This window comes from Liolophura sinensis, chromosome 10, assembly GCF_032854445.1.
Source record: "Liolophura sinensis isolate JHLJ2023 chromosome 10, CUHK_Ljap_v2, whole genome shotgun sequence".
In the NCBI taxonomy this organism is placed as follows: Eukaryota; Metazoa; Mollusca; class Polyplacophora; order Chitonida; family Chitonidae; genus Liolophura; species Liolophura sinensis.
The window spans coordinates 30,964,690-30,982,510 of NC_088304.1; the positions used below are offsets into that span (position 1 = coordinate 30,964,690).

Here is a 17,821-nt window from a genome sequence, read left to right on the forward strand (position 1 = left end):
AAATTGGGCAGAGCCTGGGGAAACCCACTCCATATGCAGGTTGCTAGAAGGCTATCCCACATACATGTATTTTAATTCTAAAAATAATTATGTCACACAACGTTTCTTTTTCAACAGGACATCATCTTAATGCCAGCATGAAGGTACCAAGATTGACTGATTGGAGTTAACACATTAAGTGTACTCAAAAATATCAATCTCACGTATGGAGGAAACTCAAATGCTCAGTCGGTCTTCTGGCAAGCAACTGATGAAGTTTGACAGATGTGAGACACCTATTTTTACCCCCAAAATAAGCTCAATGTGTCTGCCATATTGGTGGAAACAAATAAACTTCATGCAAGATCAACTGAATGGCCCTGGGACAGTGTTGAGAGCTTTTTACCACCAGGCCTTCACGAACAGCGGCGGCACTGTAATCTCGAAAGCTCGTTTGCCTGAGGCTGGGACAGAACCATAACCACAGGGCTATTCTCATGCTTACTGGAATCAATACTTTGGGGTACCTGTTTACCACAGTAGTTGACATATCAAAATGCAGTGTATAATTAGTGTTCAATTTTATCCGTTTGACACAAAGTTTCGTCTCCTGTCCAATAAAACTTTATCCACACCTCTCAGTTCTGTCCAATGTTTGCCTACTTCATGAATTCAATTTTCAAGCATACATTAGTTTAAATCTGATTGATTTATTTCTTTGCTTGGTGTTTTACGCCATGCTCAAGAATATTTCACAACTACGACGACAGCCAGCAGTATATGGTAGCAGAAAACCGGGTCATTATTAAAAAACTGAAGAAAAAAAAAAAAACCTCTACAAACAGCACAGTAATTTGGACGGAATGTTGTATTCTGGATAATAGTACATATATCACAACAAAAATTATTTTACACCAATTTTACATTTTATGTACAAATTTTAAATTTGACAATTTCCAACTGTTTACTTTTGCAAAATAAACTGATCTATGAAGTCATTCTGGTCGCTTTCTTCCTTCTGTAATGTCTCATACTGAATCCTTAACCTGAAAGAAAAGTTGAGAAATTATATCATTTCTATCCAGAACAAAAAAAATTTTTTTTTTCATGAAATACCAAACCAAGCAAGGTTTCAAAGAAATGAATAATTTAACCCACAAATATCACAAATAAGTAAATAAAATGAACTGTTTGTTACGTACTTAATTGTCTGACTGGTGTTTTACGCCATACTTAAGAATACATGTAGTTCATGTACAATGGTGGTCAGCATTATGATGGCATTAAACTGGCCAGAGCCTGGGAGAAACCCACGACTATCTGAAGGTTGCTGGAAGACCTTCCCCCAAAAGACTGCAGAGGAAACCAGCATGAAGATTGTTCATCTGCTATCTGAGTTGGCACAAGAACATTTGACTTGTGCAAAGGCAGTCGGTGTCACACGTGGAGGAAATTAGACTGCCTAGAATAAACCTGCCTTTGACAAGTAACTTTCCCAAAAGCTGAACTTCCTCACATGTGACCCACAGATTTTCATCTGCTATCTGAGTTGGCACAAGAACATTTGACTTGTGCAAAGGCAGTCGGTGTCACACATGGAGGAAATTAGACTGCCTAGAATAAACCTGCCTTTGACAAGTAACTTTCCCAAAAGCTGAACTTCCTCACATGTGACCCACAGATTTTCATCTGCTATCTGAGTTGGCACAAGAACATTTGACTTGTGCAAAGGCAGTCGGTGTCACACGTGGAGGAAATTAGACTGCCTAGAATAAACCTGCCTTTGACAAGTAACTTTCCCAAAAGCTGAACTTCCTCACATGTGACCCACAGATTTTCATCTGCTATCTGAGGTGGCACAAGAACATTTGACTTGTGCAAAGGCAGTCGGTGTCACACGTGGAGGAAATTAGACTGCCTAGAATAAACCTGCCTTTGACAAGTAACTTTCCCAAAAGCTGAACTTCCTCACATGTGACCCACAGATTTTCATCTGTTATCTGAGTTGGCACAAGAACATTTGACTTGTGCAAAGGCAGTCGGTGTCACACGTGGAGGAAATCAGACTGCCTAGAATAAACCTGCCTTTGACAAGTAACTTTCCCAAAAGCTGAACTCCCTCACATGTGACCCACAGATTTTCATCTGAAGATAGATATCCCAGAGAGAACTCAATTTATGTAACACTTTGGCAGAAGGCAGATGGCAATTTAAATGACCTTAGAACCACATACCAGCACCAAGGCTGTGATAACACTGGTGCCAGGAAAATCTAAGCGCTTCCCAGTATCTGGCTAGGACCGAATCAACACACTATGTACCCATTTCTTAAAATATATTATTTTATAACTTTCTTCTTTAACAAACCTTTCAAGCTGCATTTTCTTTTCTATTATTAAAGCTTGTAACTGCTGTTCTTGTGCTTCTCTCTGTTTTGCCATGGATTTCAAGAGGTTTCTTGCGCCAATTGCCTGGAATTGAAGTAAAAGAAGATGCAATGGATATTTTTTATAACAAATGGACACAATCTCAATTTTGTAAAGTTAAAGGGAGAACAAGGCAGATTCAAACAGTACATAATTCCAAATAATACATTTTTCCACAGGAATATTTCAACAAATAGTAGGAAGAAACTATATAGACCTAAATGACCTCAGACTAGTTTAGAATTCCAAAAGATTTTGGTTTCAGTTTAATTACAGTGTGAGATAATTCTCATTTAAGCAACATAACCTGCGAGAGCTACGGAGAGAAAAAGCCCCAAATATATTGGATGTACAGTAAGGAACATTTTACAAAAGCATTAAACCTTTCCTAATATAAACCAACGTCAATCGAGTGATCTCTGTAATTAACTAACTTGTTTTAAGACTTGCCAAACCAAAAGGTTCAAGGGCAATCCCACCTGTTCATGAGAATTGGTCACATTTTATGAGTCTATACCATAGCTGTTGGTGAGCTTGGCGATGAATGACTTTTGAGTGGCCACATCAGACAACCAGATAAGATGGCAACCCTGAAAATATCCCTTTTTTTTTTCTTCGTGAATTTGTATCATGGAAAGTGTTACTACACATTTTAATACGCTTTTAAAAAGCAGTAAATGTTTCTTACTGGAAATACAACACATTTTGGGCTGTTTCTCTCTAACTCCAGCAACTGCATTGTCATGATTTTTGGTTTCAATACTATCAAAACAACTCACACAGAAATGAATTTTTAATGGAAAAAAAAAACAAAAAAAAAACATTATCAAGATGCAAACGTAATATTCACTAGGAGAGATACCTTCATTTTCTCCTTCTCCACTTCTTTTGCCACATTGTCAACGACATCAATGAATGACCCAACAATCTTCTGAAAATCAACAATTTCTGAAAAGAGAAAACAGAATGACAACTGAGTGATGGTCACACATCAAAACCTCACATGTAACTTTAATGTTAGTAATGTGGCATTTAATGGGGTAAGAGTGACTGCTTTAATGTAATTAATTATGTCAGTTTCTGTTTCTTTACTGTTATGTTGTTGTTGTTCATGTCATATTATTACTGCTCAGCAACAAGATTACGGAAACAATGTTTCTTAGCCCGCTCAAATTTCTGCTCCAAAACTGATAATGGCACACTTACTTTCCACAAATTCTTTGCATTCTTCTTTTAACTCTCCTGTCTGTTGCGCTACCTCTGGTTCAAGAACCCTGATTTTATTTAATTCGTCAAAATGTAGCCCGGCTCTCGCAAGTGCTTCGTCTGCCATAGTTACTGCTTCTTCTCCGACCCAGGAATTCTAACTTCATGTTAACAGCCGCTTAAGGGTATTTCAAGTTAGTGTTGGCTATTTTCGTTTTATCGCAAAGAAACAAAAATTTTATCACATATCACTACACCAAACATAAACACATTGTCACATTCCAAAGATTTTCTTAAAACAAATGCAGTTTTCTACAGCTACCCCGTATTTATGCATACGAATTTACGGCTATATTTCTGCTCCCTGCTCTGCTCGTCTGAAAGATCTAAATTTAGAACAGATTTTAATGGTACTTATGTACAAGCCCATGTCTGAGTCATTTTAGGTTGTATCGTTGTGTTGTAGCCAGTTATCCACAGACGAACCTGTCGTCTGTTTAGTTAATTTGTTCATAACTTTATTCAGCATCCCTTTCAAAATGTCGGGGGAGCACAAGACTGTGATCAAGGGGAATTCGTCAAAATATGTGAAGTTAAATGTCGGAGGTTCCTTGCATTACACGACGATAGGAACCCTAACCAAACAAGACACCATGCTGAGAGCAATGTTCAGCGGCAGGATGGAGGTTCTCACTGATTCTGAGGGTAAAATCTTCATCTGTTTTTGTCTGCATATTCACATCCAGAGAAATTATTTTTGTGAGGGCACATATCAACATGTAGGACAAAACCTTATCTCTGGATGACTATAAAAAAAAAGGATGTGATAGCTAGCCATCCAGGGCTACCTTAGCCAACAGTTTTCTTGGAAAACAATAGACATGTTACCGCTTCAGTAACATCGGGAGATCCGGGATCAAACCTGGGTGGGGTCATACCAAAGACTTTGCAAATGGTACTTGTTGTAGACCAGGATGACTACATCATGCTCTTTTATATTTGTTCTGACGCTCACGTAGTCATGTCTGGGTCCCATTCTCTCCGGTGGGAAGAATTGTACAATTTTGGAAAGCAGTCAATTACTAACCCATTACCCAGTCATTCCTTTACAATGCTTAAGAGTCCTAGGGCACGTGCTTGTTAAAATGCTGAGATGTCAATCATCCCAAAAAGTAAACATCCATTTATATTTATTAAAGTGCAGCATCTCTGCTCACTTTTCATTTACGAAATGGCTGCCATTTACACGATGTGCATACGCCGAAAGGTAGCTGGATTCGAAATGGCTGACCTATACTGGCCGCATTTGTGGAGGTCACGCATGTTAAAAGAACAGCACATGCTCTAGTTTGGTTCCCTGGCGTATGATTTGTACATCTGATGTCAAGGGGACTAAAACCAGCCATCGATGATCGTATAACAACAAAAGGACATCATAACTACAGCAGTAGCATCGAATGGATATTTTGGGATCATCAACATCTCGGGATTTTAACAGTCAGGACCCTAAGCATTGTAAAGGAGTGACTGGGCGGGCGTGGTAGGTTAGTAATCAGCTGCTTTCCAAAATTTTACAATTCTTCCCAGCGCGGCAAAGGGGGCGCAGTCTTGACGACGCGAGCATCAGAACAAATATAAAAGAGCGTGGCATAGTCATCCAGGGCTATACTATATATACTTGTTGCTGCCTCACTTGGCACTCAACAATGAAAGGTTAAAGCAAGGAAACCAAACTGCAGGCCAAGTGTCAGTGTAATATGACTGGGTTGGGTGATATTTTGTCTTTGGAATGATACTTCATTTGCGGTAGCACTTTGGTGGCATGGACTTGGCCTGCCACAAGAAGACACAATATTAGTACAAATACATCATGACTCCTCATCTTCAAATGACTCCAAAATTGTTAAGTGCGACCTTAATCCCAGATGTACATGCTTACATAGACAATATACATGTATTATGTTTATCAAGGGTTATAAGTCCACAGTAGGCCTATGGGACTATTTGTTTAGCAATATATATGTAAATTACATATATATTGCTAGGGCTTAATTAGCGGATTGAAAACTGAAAATCCTGCATGGGTAAACATAGCCCCCTTAGAACTACACCTACAGTTGCCCTTACGCAGTGATTTTCGAGAGCACCATCACCATATATGCATGAAGCTGATTTAGATCTTGTTGTAGTGGCATATGGTTTTTAAATTTTTCGGAATTGTATTGTCTTGATATATCATTTGAACACATTGAAGTTAGTAACTATTTTCCATTCTTTAGTTCATTTGATAACGTCTTATAAATATTCATACTTTAGCTAATTTTTGTGTCCTTACAGGCTGGATCCTAATTGACAGATGTGGCAAACACTTTGGCGCCATATTGAACTTTTTGCGGGATGGAAGTGTACCGCTGCCAGAGACCCGTAGGGAGCTGAGAGAACTGCTTCAGGAAGCCAAATATTACTGTGTCCAGGAACTAATGACCATTATAGAGCAAGAAGATGAAAAACGGTACAAAAAGAAACCCGATGAAGTGGAACCAATCTGCCGTGTACCCCTGATTACCTCCCCTAGGGAAGAACAGTCAATAGTTACAACATCAACAAAGGTAATTTAAGAATGTGCTGCCCTGGAAATTGTCTCAGGAGATAAGGTGATATTTTGGAAAACAAAATGATTAAATCTTGAATGTAATTTACATGTATCTATTAAGGAAGTTTTGAAAGCCTTAACTAAGGATACACAACTAGTAGTTAACAGAAATAGAAGGGACCACAGGGTAGTTTGAAATGTTGGATTTGGTTGAGATTCCAATTTGAAAGACTGATATTTAAAAGTAAATATTTTAACTTAAAGTTTATTTTTTTTTATTTTTCAGCCAATTGTGAAACTCATGTGTAACAGGCACAACAACAAATACTCGTACACAAAGTAAGTCGTGCATTGTCTTATATGTAGTCTTTCATAATTCAGTAATGTAGGCGTTTCAGGTATATAGAAGGGGAAAAGGAATTAAGAACCTGAGTCACTCACAGTAGTGAATAAAAGAAGTTGTACATGTATGCAAGGAAACTGATTGTTCTTTACTTTTACGTTTCAGTCAGTCAGATGACAACTTACTGAAGAACTTGGAACTATTTGACAAATTATCGTTACGCTTCAAGGACAGAGTGCTCTCTGTAAAAGATGTGATAGGGAGCAATGAGATATGTTGTTGGTCATTTTATGGACATGGACAGAAAATTGCAGAGGTGTGCTGCACTTCCATTGTCTATGGCACAGACAAAAAGCATACAAAGGTAAGAAATTACTAATGCCGGCTTTCAAATTTGAGGTGTGCTATCACAGTCCCCTACTTACCACACACCTGAGACAAACACCAGTTGTGCTAGTAAGACTACACCTGACAAAATTAAAGTCGATTTGAAGGTGTGTAATGATCACACGCATGCTTGAAAACAAGATGAAGGCCTGGAATGGCTTCACTTTCAAGCTAGCAGACTTAACTGTAACTTTTGCCTCAAAAGAATTTGTACAGGACGTTGAAAGTATATCTTTTGGTACAATCACTTCCATATTATGAAAGAGAGCTGTTATTATCATGAGGTCAGTTTCACCATGAAATCATATTTTCCTCTTGATGTAATATTCAGGGTAATGGGAAGTCCATTACTTCTGGTGTAATACATGTATATTCCAAAGCTGACATAGATTGCAAATGCACTTTATCCAGCATTGTCACAGCTGCTGCACACTTTATGCAGCATTGTGGCAGCTGCTTTGTAAGCCCCTCTGGTCTTGTTTATAAGCAGAATTTGTAATCCATGCCAGTAGTTGTTTGCATTGCACAGGAAATTTGTGCATTCCCCACTCTGACTATTCACAGGGTTCTTGGTGACAATAAGCTGTTGAAAGGGCCTGTAAGGTCTTGCATTATTTGAAGATCACGTGTCTTCCTAATATATATATGTGAAATTTTGTATGTCACTTCTGGGAAAGTTCTTCAGCATCTCTACCCTGGGCAAATGTTTTCTCCACTTATAAAATGACTTCCATCATTTAAGAGAAAATATCCTGAGTATGTTATTACACAACTGTCTCTCAGTCAATATCATGAGTGTAGTTGTTTTCATTTGGTGTGTGGTATCATGTAAGATGGATGGGTGGTTTTGTCAGCTTTCTCTTTTTACTTCTTTTTATTAACTTAAACTAAATGATGCTTCAAAAACTCCTTCTTTAGGGTAGCTAACCAAAGTCAACAGAGAAAGCAGGGTAGGTTGAGAGGGTTTTTTTTTTTTAATTCTGGCTTATGAAAAAGGTATGGGTTTTAAAGAAGTTAACACCTACATGTACATAAAAAGTAAAACTTCCACTGAAAGCGTGAGAGAAACTTTAAATTAGGGTTCTGTTTTGGCAGGGGGAAATGTCAGATTACCTCCAATGAACATATTTTTATTGATGAAAGAGAGTTTTGCATTTGAAGCTGACCAAGGGCCATAACTATAGTTAAAGAATTTTGGACAGGAATGAGCACATCAAGCACTTGAACCTGCGGAGTAAATATACGTTTACTGTAGCCATTTGAAGGTAGAGTTCAGATGTGGGGAGCAGCGGGAAAGTTCTTTGTGAGCAATTTTGTCCAATCAGGATAACCAAAGTTGTTTTTCCCTGTTAAGTTTCCAAATGTGATGTGAAACAATGTTTTACAATGTTGATAGCCTAGAAGTTCGCAAGCATTAGTTTCCTTGAAATGTTCATGTTAAAGTTTGACATTGGCAGGTGTCACACCATAGTGTGCAGTAATTCATTGTAGCAGCAATAGGGGAGGCCAGCAGACGAGAAAACATGATGCTTTACAGTCTTCTCTGTATGGTGTGGCAGCCCGTTTGACACCGATGGTACGACTCCCAAACCTTGCTCATCATTCTAGACTCTGGGTTGTATTGATTTTAGAAACGTGTTTTGAGAGGTGTCTGTAAGGTAGGATGACTAATGTGTATCATACTGAGAAATGTGAATTACAGCACCAGAGGTAATATCTCACAATATTGATTTGGCTCCAGAAGCACTCTTTTTGTGGTGGAATTTTTAGGTAATTGACATTAGTTACGATATACCGCAAAACGTCAGTGTTGTGTTGGACTCAGGTCTCTCTGTAAGCAAGTGGCCCATGTTAAAAGATTAGAGGTCAAAATCCTGATCACTCATCAACAGAGCAAGTTGTACAGCTGCTGGTCACTGCTAAGAATGGTCTCACTGATTGGCAGTTTATTGCATTGTTAACTTGTAACTTGTCTTTTTTGCATACAGGTTGAATTTCCAGAGGCCAGGATATATGAGGAGACCTTGAACGTTCTGCTGTACGAGAACAGAGACAAAGGCCCAGATGAGAGTCTGATGCAGGCCACCAGGGGGCACACTGTGGGGGTAAGCGGTTACCATAGTGACGATGAACCTGAAGAACGCCATGACCGGGACAGAGGAGATCGGACTCGACGAAAGTAACACCAGGCAGGATCACATTTGTGAAGAAGTTGTGTGAAAGTTTCAAAATGTTTTGAACATTTTCTAATGATGTCAATCAAAATTGAGTCTCATGGGCACTGAAATTGTGAAATAGTGGATTTTCATGCTAGTGTCATATAATTGAGGTTTTATGTAAGTTATGATGTATTACAGAGATTAAATTGTGATACTTGTAGAATGACGCTGTCCCGTGCTGTATGAACATTGCACAAATAGGAAGCTGACTTTAATTAGTAAGTCATGCAAATCATAAATAAAAAGAATATTTTCATTTAATTTTTATTATTATTATTATTATTCTGAAAAATTGCTGTGAGAATGCCACAGGTTTGTCTGCGGGGTGTTCATCGGTGTCTTGGAGACACCCTATTCTGACAAAATTGACATGGAAGAGAGAGAGGAAGTAGGAGAAAGATTGGAAATGTTATACCCTGATATAAAATTCTGGCTAAATCCGTTATGGTTACAGGTTGGTAGTTTTGTACCTGCTAGAACTTCACAAACCACATAAATAAACAAAGCTCTTTCCATTGGAAGATTTCTGGATGTGGAAAGAAGGTTTTGGAAAGAAAAAATTATCCTTGGGATTTTTTGATTTAAATTGGATGGGAGATCTTCAGCGGCAAGTTCCTGTCAGACAGGGACATGTAATATGCACATAAGACTCATGGGCCTGTTTGGCAAACTGAGCTCTGAAACCTTGATATAATATTCAGTTTATGGTCTGACACAGGTGTTCAAATTTGATATATTTGTCTCAACCTAACACTAAATGTTTACAATTTACCTGCTGCAGCCTGAAACTAAGGGTCTAAATCACATCTCAAACTTTGATCTACCCTAATTCCTAAACCTTTTCAGCCTCTGCAACCAATAGTTTGAAACGATGTAGAGCACAAATTTGCACAGATTTATGAAACTTGCATCTTTAGTGACACAAAAGAATCATTTTAGCATCATTTTGATAATAATTCTATGCTTAAATTCCTCTGAAAAAAATGTGCTTTAGCAGTTGGAAAGGTTGAAGATTTACTGTAAGTCAAAATTGACTTTGTAGAAGTGATCTCTGTGTAAAAATTTCTCTTGACTCTGAAAGTGAAATTTTCTTAACTATACAACGTAAATGAAAAAGAAATAATAGAAATTGATATTGTCAAGTTATTGGAAGATTTGACGTGTGTGGATTGCTTCTACAATTTATTTTCTGTGATGTGAAACTCTTACATTTATTGTTAACATGGCCATTGGCATCTGTGTATATTTTCATTTTGGGAATACAGTGTATCTACACCTAGAAATGTATTGAAGTGTATTGAAAGGAATGAGTGCAGTTTTTTTTTTTTTTTTTTTTTTTTTACTTCTCAGTGTGGAACACCATACCAGAAAACAAAATTGATTTATGTTACGGCATTAACATTATAATGAGCTGATGTGAGTGAGCTTTTGGCTGTTTGTATGTATGTTTAAAGTGTAAAATGCTGCACGTTCATTTGCCCTGTACAGATCATATGTGGCATGCAACCAAACACAGATATGGATGGAAGTTAATGTCTTTAATGTAGCAAATCATTGGTTGTACCATATGGAACATATGCTGTATTTATTCTTTGTATGTTTAAAATACATTTACATGTGTTATGAAAATGTTTTTAATGCAAAACTGTGTTGATTTGTTTGTGGAACGTTTTGTACTACAAATAATGGTATAAAAAAACGAAAGATACTAGCACTAGCTATACATACAGTCCTCAAGCTCACCATAGTGGGACATATTTATTGTTAAACCAAAGCTCCAGCTTGTATATCCTTCAATAAAAGTTTGAAAAATAATATCATTATTTACTAGGTTTTATAAAGCTTTGTGTCTTTTGTTTTTTTTTGCTGGGAAAATAATTCTTTCCAATTTTATGCATGGCTATTTGGGAATTTATAATTCCAACTCTTTTATTGCTAAAGGTAAAAAAGTCCTACATATGCATGTGACGGGTTGGCTAACTATTTTGATCACACATAGATGACATACTATAACATGAGTGTCTATTTTCTTTACCTTTAGTTGCAAACAAGTTTGATCTTTAAACGCCTCTATGATTGACTGGAAGTGGAATGTGCCTGAGTAGTTGTGTATGATGCTGGTCTGTCAATCTATAGATCGCATGAGGTTGGGGTTCAATCCTGACCATCGACAGAGAATTTGTGGATTGCCCCCCTCGTATTGTTCATGGGGCCTTGGTGGCAAAAGGCAGTCCCATGCAGTTCTTTTGCACAGTCCAACATTCATTGAAGACAGCTTGCCTTACACCAGGATGGTGTGAATATCTTAGTGTTGGAAAAGTTTGTAGGTGTAACATGATGGGAGGTTAATTAGGTGGTATGTGTGTGTTTGGGTTTAATGTAGTACATTTCAGTCATATAATGAGTCATGTGGTGTGTGTATATAAAGAGCCTAGCGTCTCTTGTTGTGGCAGGGCAAGTCCATTATGCCAAAGATGCCACACATAACACCTCACCTAGTCACATTATACTGACACATGGTCTATCAGTCCTGTTTTCTTGCTCTAACCTCTCATCCCTCCAGTCCTGTGCACCAAGCGACAGCAAAGGTACCTTTCTTAGAATCTTTGAATTTTTAGAATTGTATGATCGAAACAGGTCTACTTGCTTTTTACAAAAGTGAGCAAACCAAGAGAACAAACCAAGTGAGTAGGAGATAACCCCTTTCCCATTTAGTCAACTGAAGTTTGATATAAGCTATTGGAATTGTCAATACATAATTATTATATGTATGTTGGTCTTGCAGCAACCTGCAGATGGTTGCGAGTTTCCCCCGGGCTTTGCCCAGTTTCCTCCCACCATAATGCTGGCCGCCATCGTATAAGTGAAATATTCATCAGTACAATGTAAAACACCCATCAAATAAATAAATAAATAAATAGATGTATGTCTGTTGTCATAACATTCCTCTATAGACCATATATTTTGTTATATTAACTGTTAACATGCAGTTATTTGAGCATGCAACATTTTTAATTCAAACTCTTTAAATCATCATATCTATCTCTGAAGAGTACAAGAATTGTAAATGATTATTAATATTTCACCTAAAGCTTGTTGTGTAAAACTGCATTTTCTGAAGCAAATAAAGGCCATAACATGATACTTTTGATATCAATACTGTACTTTATCTGTTAAGAAATTAATCAAACTACACGTACACAAGAAATCTAAAGTGGCCCATAATGGTGAGTGAATCAGTCAGACTCTAGCAGACTGTGTCAACTGAAAAATGCTAAACTGAAGGTGAAATACAATCATTCTGATATCAGTGAAGGTCAAATTATTTTTTCTGTGTTATTATGTATCAATTTTAAATAGATAGATGTAGGACTACTGTTATTGTTTATCACAGTACCGTATATAAAACCTTACCCCGTAACAAGGAGGGAGAAAATGTCAGATTTGACTGAACTACTTAGTTCAGTTTATTAATTAAAAACAACAAAATCAATGAATCTTATTTAATATACATAGGCCCATATTCGTGTACTCTGAACCAAGTTCACTCTGGTAAACTATGTAAGTATACAGCTTTAACATGCTCCTTCCTCTCTGGCCATAGGTGGGGAATAGGCTCTTCTGGTTTCCTCCCACCATTATGATGCAGGCTGCTGTGGTATAAGTGAAATATTCTTGAGTACAACTGGAGTAAAACACTAAACAAATAAATGATAAATAAACTGATATACAGCTTTGTTTCTGTAGAAACTGCTTTTCTGGGAAAGGGAAATGCTGTGATGTGTTGACCTATATATCACAGCTAAATGTGGCTCGTAGTTGGGGTCAGGCCTGTATATTTATGCCATATATTATAGCTGGCCTACTTGCAGGAAGTAGCTACATGTGTATAGACTATCACATAGTTTATAAATTTCCTGCAGCAGCAGGTTAATTCATATGATAAAGAAAATTAAAGTTTCTTTTCAGGAATTCATGAACACCAGAAATTACAATTTCCTTCAGTTTGTGTCACGAGTGGTTGTTCAAGAATATGAGAATTGAGTTGCACTTATAAAGGAAATCACTGCATACATGGCTCTTGTTTTTATGACCTCATCCTGAGTGAGATGTGGGTTCAATCCTGACCTTGGGCATGACCGTCTTCAGGATGTACCTATGTAGGCCTATATTACAGTGTACATTTAAAGAGCACATGCAAATGGAAATATTCAGCCGTGTACACCTACACTCTTTAATCAGCCAATAAACTGATGTGGAATATGAAACATAAACAGTAAACATTCTCGTTCTGAAAGCAAAATAGTGTCTTGTATGGGCTTATAGGGGACTAGACATCTATTTACTTACATGTAGCCAACAGGTATGTGGACTACATAAACAAAGTTTCAAACAATGAAGGTTACGTATTACCTGCATGTGTTGTCAACGGCCTGCATATACACGTACATGGTGTGAGTTACTACATATATTTGTCAGAAAACACATGCAGGGTCGACAAACATAAAATGTATAACAAATAACAGCCCCTCCAGATATGCAACATATTGTGGTCGACGAAAGCAATGTTTTGTCACTATACTGTCAAAGCAGTAATCGATGCACTTAAATGATATTCAAAATTAAATGCACTATGGGGAATTTGACAGGTATAATGTTAACAATTAAAATTTACCTAATACACAAATATGTACTATAAAAAAAACCTACTGAACCGCCCTCAATGTTACAGTATGACACATATATGCCATAAGTGTAAATAGCTAGGGAAAAGCCATATTAACTGTCTCTGTTTCGTATATTTTCTTGATTTGCCTAATTTGACTTGACCTATAAATCAAAAAATGCAATGAAGTATAGGCGGTTCCTTTTGAATGAACGAGGTCAGCGGGTAGACCACGTGACTTTGGCATCACTAACAACAGACAAAACACGCGGTGCGTGGAAGTGACAGCGGCAAATTTAGAGATCTATCTGTCGTCGGACGGGTGAGTACCCACAGGACTGTCTCGTGTGTGTGGTATTATTATCCATACATTGGCCTGCAGATTGACTTGTGAACAAAACTGATATCCTCATGTTTCGTAGGTGCCTTCGAAAAAATATGCTACCTTTGAAAGCTTGCTCTTTCTTATGCAGTCTCGGGTCAACTTCGATGGCACTGGCATGAAATTTCAATTTACATTTCATCAGAGCCTTACTTAGCTTTGCATATGAACACATGGTTAAAACTTGAGTGCGGTATGTTAAAGCCTTGGGCGGTTTCTAGGTGTTACCATTACAGTGGAAGAACGGATCGGAAATATGCAAGTCATCGTCTTGATTTTATAGCTCAAGGCTAAGCCAGACGTTCCTACCGTAACGTCATGTACACTTTAACGCGGACAATTTCACTTAAAAAACCGGGTTCGAGGCATTTTTTTTTAAATGATATTGTTCGCGTGGAAGTGTGTATGACCGAAGGTGGACATTGCGGTAGGAACGTCCAGCTTAGTTTTGGTCTACCTTTTTTGTTTACTGAGAAGTGCTTTTGGTACACGTGCATGCTTGTGGCAGGCAAGATCGATCAACCAGCCAGTAGCCTTTTAGACAAGTGGTTTGTATGATACCCGAGTGTAGTATGTCAAAGCATTCTTAACACACTTGCACTCAGATTGACCCCAAACTCCCCCCTCCCACCCAACACCAGTTTTAAGCTATAGGCCTAGGTGCATGTAGATATCATATAGTCTAGTTCATTCTTGCACTGATCTAGTCCGTCCAGATGGATTCAGTTATTTAACTTGAAATTTCTGGTGTTTGTCGTAACATTGACTCAGTATTATGGGGAATGTCAAAATTTTAGTCCATCTAGTTGGACTAGCGTACAACACATATATCCAGTAGGCTTAATGTGTGCTGAAAACTAATTTACCCAAATACAGGATACAGTGTGTGCAAATTGGAATGAGGATCATAGGTTTAGCCAGAGGAGTATGTGTCTCAGTGTTTTTGAGACGCCCTATTCTGACAAAATTAACATGGGACAAATAATGTGTCTTTGGGAGCATCACCAAGGACTTCCTGGCCCATGCAAATGAGGATATTTTTGAGGTTTTTAAATAGAAAGCGCTCTGGCATGGGTTTGGAGCCATCCTTGACAGAACAAAATTTTTGGCTAACTTAACATCAGAGCAACCTCGGATTAGGGGTTCATAATTCGGGATCTTTTCTGACGTTAGTCTGTCCACACCCCTCAAAAACCTTGCTGCAGATTTCCGACGGACAACTTGATGGAACTGGTCTCAGGTGGTCTGCACTGGTCTCATTTTAGATACAGCCTGTAAACAAATGGGACTAACTATATCCTGGTTTATTTTTTCATGCAATCTAGCTGATGTGACGAAAACCGTGACGATTTTTTTTCTCCTCATGGGGAAGTGTAATATATGCTCTCTCAAAGTTTACTTTACTTTACTCTGGGAAATAGGTGTGTGGTGGGGCAGGTGGGGGTGTATTTAGCCTTGTTATTACGGTGGCGGGGTGGGGTGGGGGTGATTTGATGGCGTTGGGGGTGGTGGAATGGTAGCACGGTCAGTTTCTGAGTGAGCCCTCCTATGAATATAGGAGACTGGATTGGAAGCATGTAGGAGAAATCGATTTAAAGTGCGGTAACATTGATCTACTCATGCTCAACAACAGCATGGAAGGTGGAGTTAAACTCTTCTTTCTTAAGCGCAAAAAGAGGCCTTGTGGCCAAGATGGTTCGTATGCTAGCATGGCGCAATGACCCAGGAGCATCTCACCAATGTAGTGAGTTTAAGTCCAGCTCATGCTGGCTCCCTCTGCTGTCGTAGGTGGGAAGGTCAGCCAGCAACCAGTGGACGGTTGTAAGTCCCCCCCAGCCCCCCCCCCCCCCCCCCCCCGGGCTTTGCCTAGTTTCCTCCAACCATAATGCTTAGCGCCATGGTATAAGTGAAATATTCTTGAGTGCGGCATAAAACACCAATCATAAAAAAATAAATAAGTAAAGTAGAAAATGTTTTGATGTCCCATAAGACTACATGCCCATGTATTTGGCCTCTTGCTCTATCTCTACTGTACATGTCTACATAAGCACATCTTCACATTGTAAACGCCTTTGATTTAATCATTCCTGAAATCTGCTGATGGATAGAACATCGTTAAGAAGAGATGTCATTAAGCAGTTGTATAGTCACTGCCACAGGTCTGTGTTGTGATGCTTTAAAATGTGAAACAACGATGTTCAGTATTTTTTTTGTTCGACTTCATTAGACAGCTGCCTCAAGGAAACTAGGCCTTACGTATGTATATATACATATCCATGTAAATGGAAGGCATTATGCATAGGTTCAACCATTGACAATTATAATAACCAAACTAATAGAAAATAAATGAAAATGAAACTCTTACATATTTATTATGTATAAATGGTAATTTCACAGGCAGGATTTGTTGTATGACCAGTTAAAGGTGAACCTTATTCATCCAAAAAAAAAAAAAAGGATATTTGAGAGCTTTGTGGAGATGACAGTTTTTCACTCCATTTTTGATCTTAACACTGAACAGCTTCAGGTAAGAACTTAAGCATGTACATGTAGCCTGGAGGGTGAAGTACAATGTGCTGATATGACAAATCAGGAACGTTCATGAATTCCCATAACTATGTCAGCATGGTGGCCATTTATGTACCAAAATCCATGTGTGACTAAATAAGTATATTAACATATATCATTGATTTGGGTTCAATGCCATCCTGAGGAATTCTTCATGTACCCTAAAAAATAAATGACCATAATGTCCATGACTTTGCCCATTTTTCCTGATTTCTAAAGTTCTGTTGACTTTAGAAAGGTGATAGAGAGGTTTGCTTGGAACATAGGATGATGTTCTTCGAAAATTGTATGTTGTAGCACCAAAAATAATATTTTGTGACATTTATTTGCCTCTAAAAATGCACTTTTGGGAGTGAAATTTGAGGTCATTTGGAGTATATATAGCCGGTATGCATGGACAAAAAACTGAGCTTGTCCCGGATGTGCATGCACACTCAGCCGTCTGTGTTTTCATGACCGGGAATTCAAGTCTGACCACTAAAATCAGTAAATCCAGTTTACGATGACATTTCAGAAACTCACCTTTAGAATGTTTTGTTAACATGTAAGGTTCTGTAACATAGAAAGTTGATAGGCCAATTACGACATGTACACAAGTGCTTGTATATCAGATCACGGTGGGAGTTGTGTCACTCTGCCCAGCAGGTGCATGTATACTCCAAACCAAAACAAGATTTCTAAAAACACTCACTGCTACACTTCTTAGTTTTCTTTTTCTTTCTTAAAATTTTTTTAAAGTTCCTTATTATTAGCCTGCTGGGTAAAATATTGAGATTTATAAAGCTGTCAGCTTCTTCATCAATTAACTTGATGTGTTTGTATAAATACATGTATGAACACTTATTTTAGCATTTTTAAACTGACATATTTCGCTTGATTCTGATTTATTCATCCGCCTGGCTTATAGGGTCACGCCAGAGTTTTTTGTGAATTGAGTTCAATTTATTTCTATAATCAGAAACACTGAATTGTTGATATCAAAAGGTATAATTTTAAGGCCTTTTTGTGCTCTTGAATGTCCCATTTTTTTACCTACCAAACTTTACATGAAA

General features: G+C 37.9%; 3 protein-coding genes across 3 annotated transcripts in view; 2 read left to right on the forward strand and 1 right to left on the reverse strand.

The window, feature by feature from the left end:
* Nucleotides 1-651: 651 nt before the first annotated feature.
* LOC135476760 (intraflagellar transport protein 20 homolog) lies at nt 652-3,750 on the reverse strand. Its single transcript, XM_064756886.1, has 4 exons — nt 3,612-3,750; nt 3,268-3,353; nt 2,347-2,450; nt 652-1,025 (listed from the first exon to the last, which is right to left on the reverse strand). Exons 1-4 carry the CDS (start codon nt 3,736-3,738, stop codon nt 944-946), a joined length of 399 nt encoding a protein of 132 aa, XP_064612956.1. The 5' UTR covers nt 3,739-3,750; the 3' UTR covers nt 652-943.
* A 282-nt stretch (nt 3,751-4,032) lies between these two features.
* On the forward strand, nt 4,033-9,415 carry LOC135476215 (BTB/POZ domain-containing adapter for CUL3-mediated RhoA degradation protein 3-like). Its single transcript, XM_064756159.1, has 5 exons — nt 4,033-4,316; nt 5,949-6,220; nt 6,491-6,543; nt 6,713-6,911; nt 8,923-9,415. The coding sequence occupies exons 1-5, from the start codon at nt 4,151-4,153 to the stop codon at nt 9,115-9,117; spliced, it is 885 nt and encodes a 294-aa protein (XP_064612229.1). The 5' UTR covers nt 4,033-4,150; the 3' UTR covers nt 9,118-9,415.
* Nucleotides 9,416-14,068: 4,653 nt separating this feature from the next.
* Nucleotides 14,069-17,821, forward strand: part of LOC135476534 (sodium- and chloride-dependent GABA transporter ine-like) — a 31,743-nt gene continuing 27,990 nt past the window's right edge. The window contains exon 1 of the mRNA XM_064756581.1: nt 14,069-14,141. The gene's annotated coding sequence lies outside the window, so the exon portion shown is untranslated. The remainder of the gene's footprint in view (nt 14,142-17,821) is intronic.

Excerpts from the sequence above, each read along its gene's own strand:
- LOC135476760 (XM_064756886.1), bottom strand. The coding sequence starts at position 3,738 with ATGGCAGACGAAGCACTTGCGAGAGCCGGGCTACATTTTGACGAATTA. Across the intron at positions 3,354-3,611 it reads ATGCAAAGAATTTGTGGAAA|AAATTGTTGATTTTCAGAAG; the intron begins GTAAGTGTGCCA and ends TTCTCTTTTCAG. Across the intron at positions 1,026-2,346 it reads AAGAAAATGCAGCTTGAAAG|GTTAAGGATTCAGTATGAGA; the intron begins GTTTGTTAAAGA and ends CTTTTCTTTCAG.
- LOC135476215 (XM_064756159.1), top strand. The coding sequence starts at position 4,151 with ATGTCGGGGGAGCACAAGACTGTGATCAAGGGGAATTCGTCAAAATAT. Across the intron at positions 6,221-6,490 it reads TAGTTACAACATCAACAAAG|CCAATTGTGAAACTCATGTG; the intron begins GTAATTTAAGAA and ends TTTATTTTTCAG. Across the intron at positions 6,912-8,922 it reads CAGACAAAAAGCATACAAAG|GTTGAATTTCCAGAGGCCAG; the intron begins GTAAGAAATTAC and ends TTTTGCATACAG.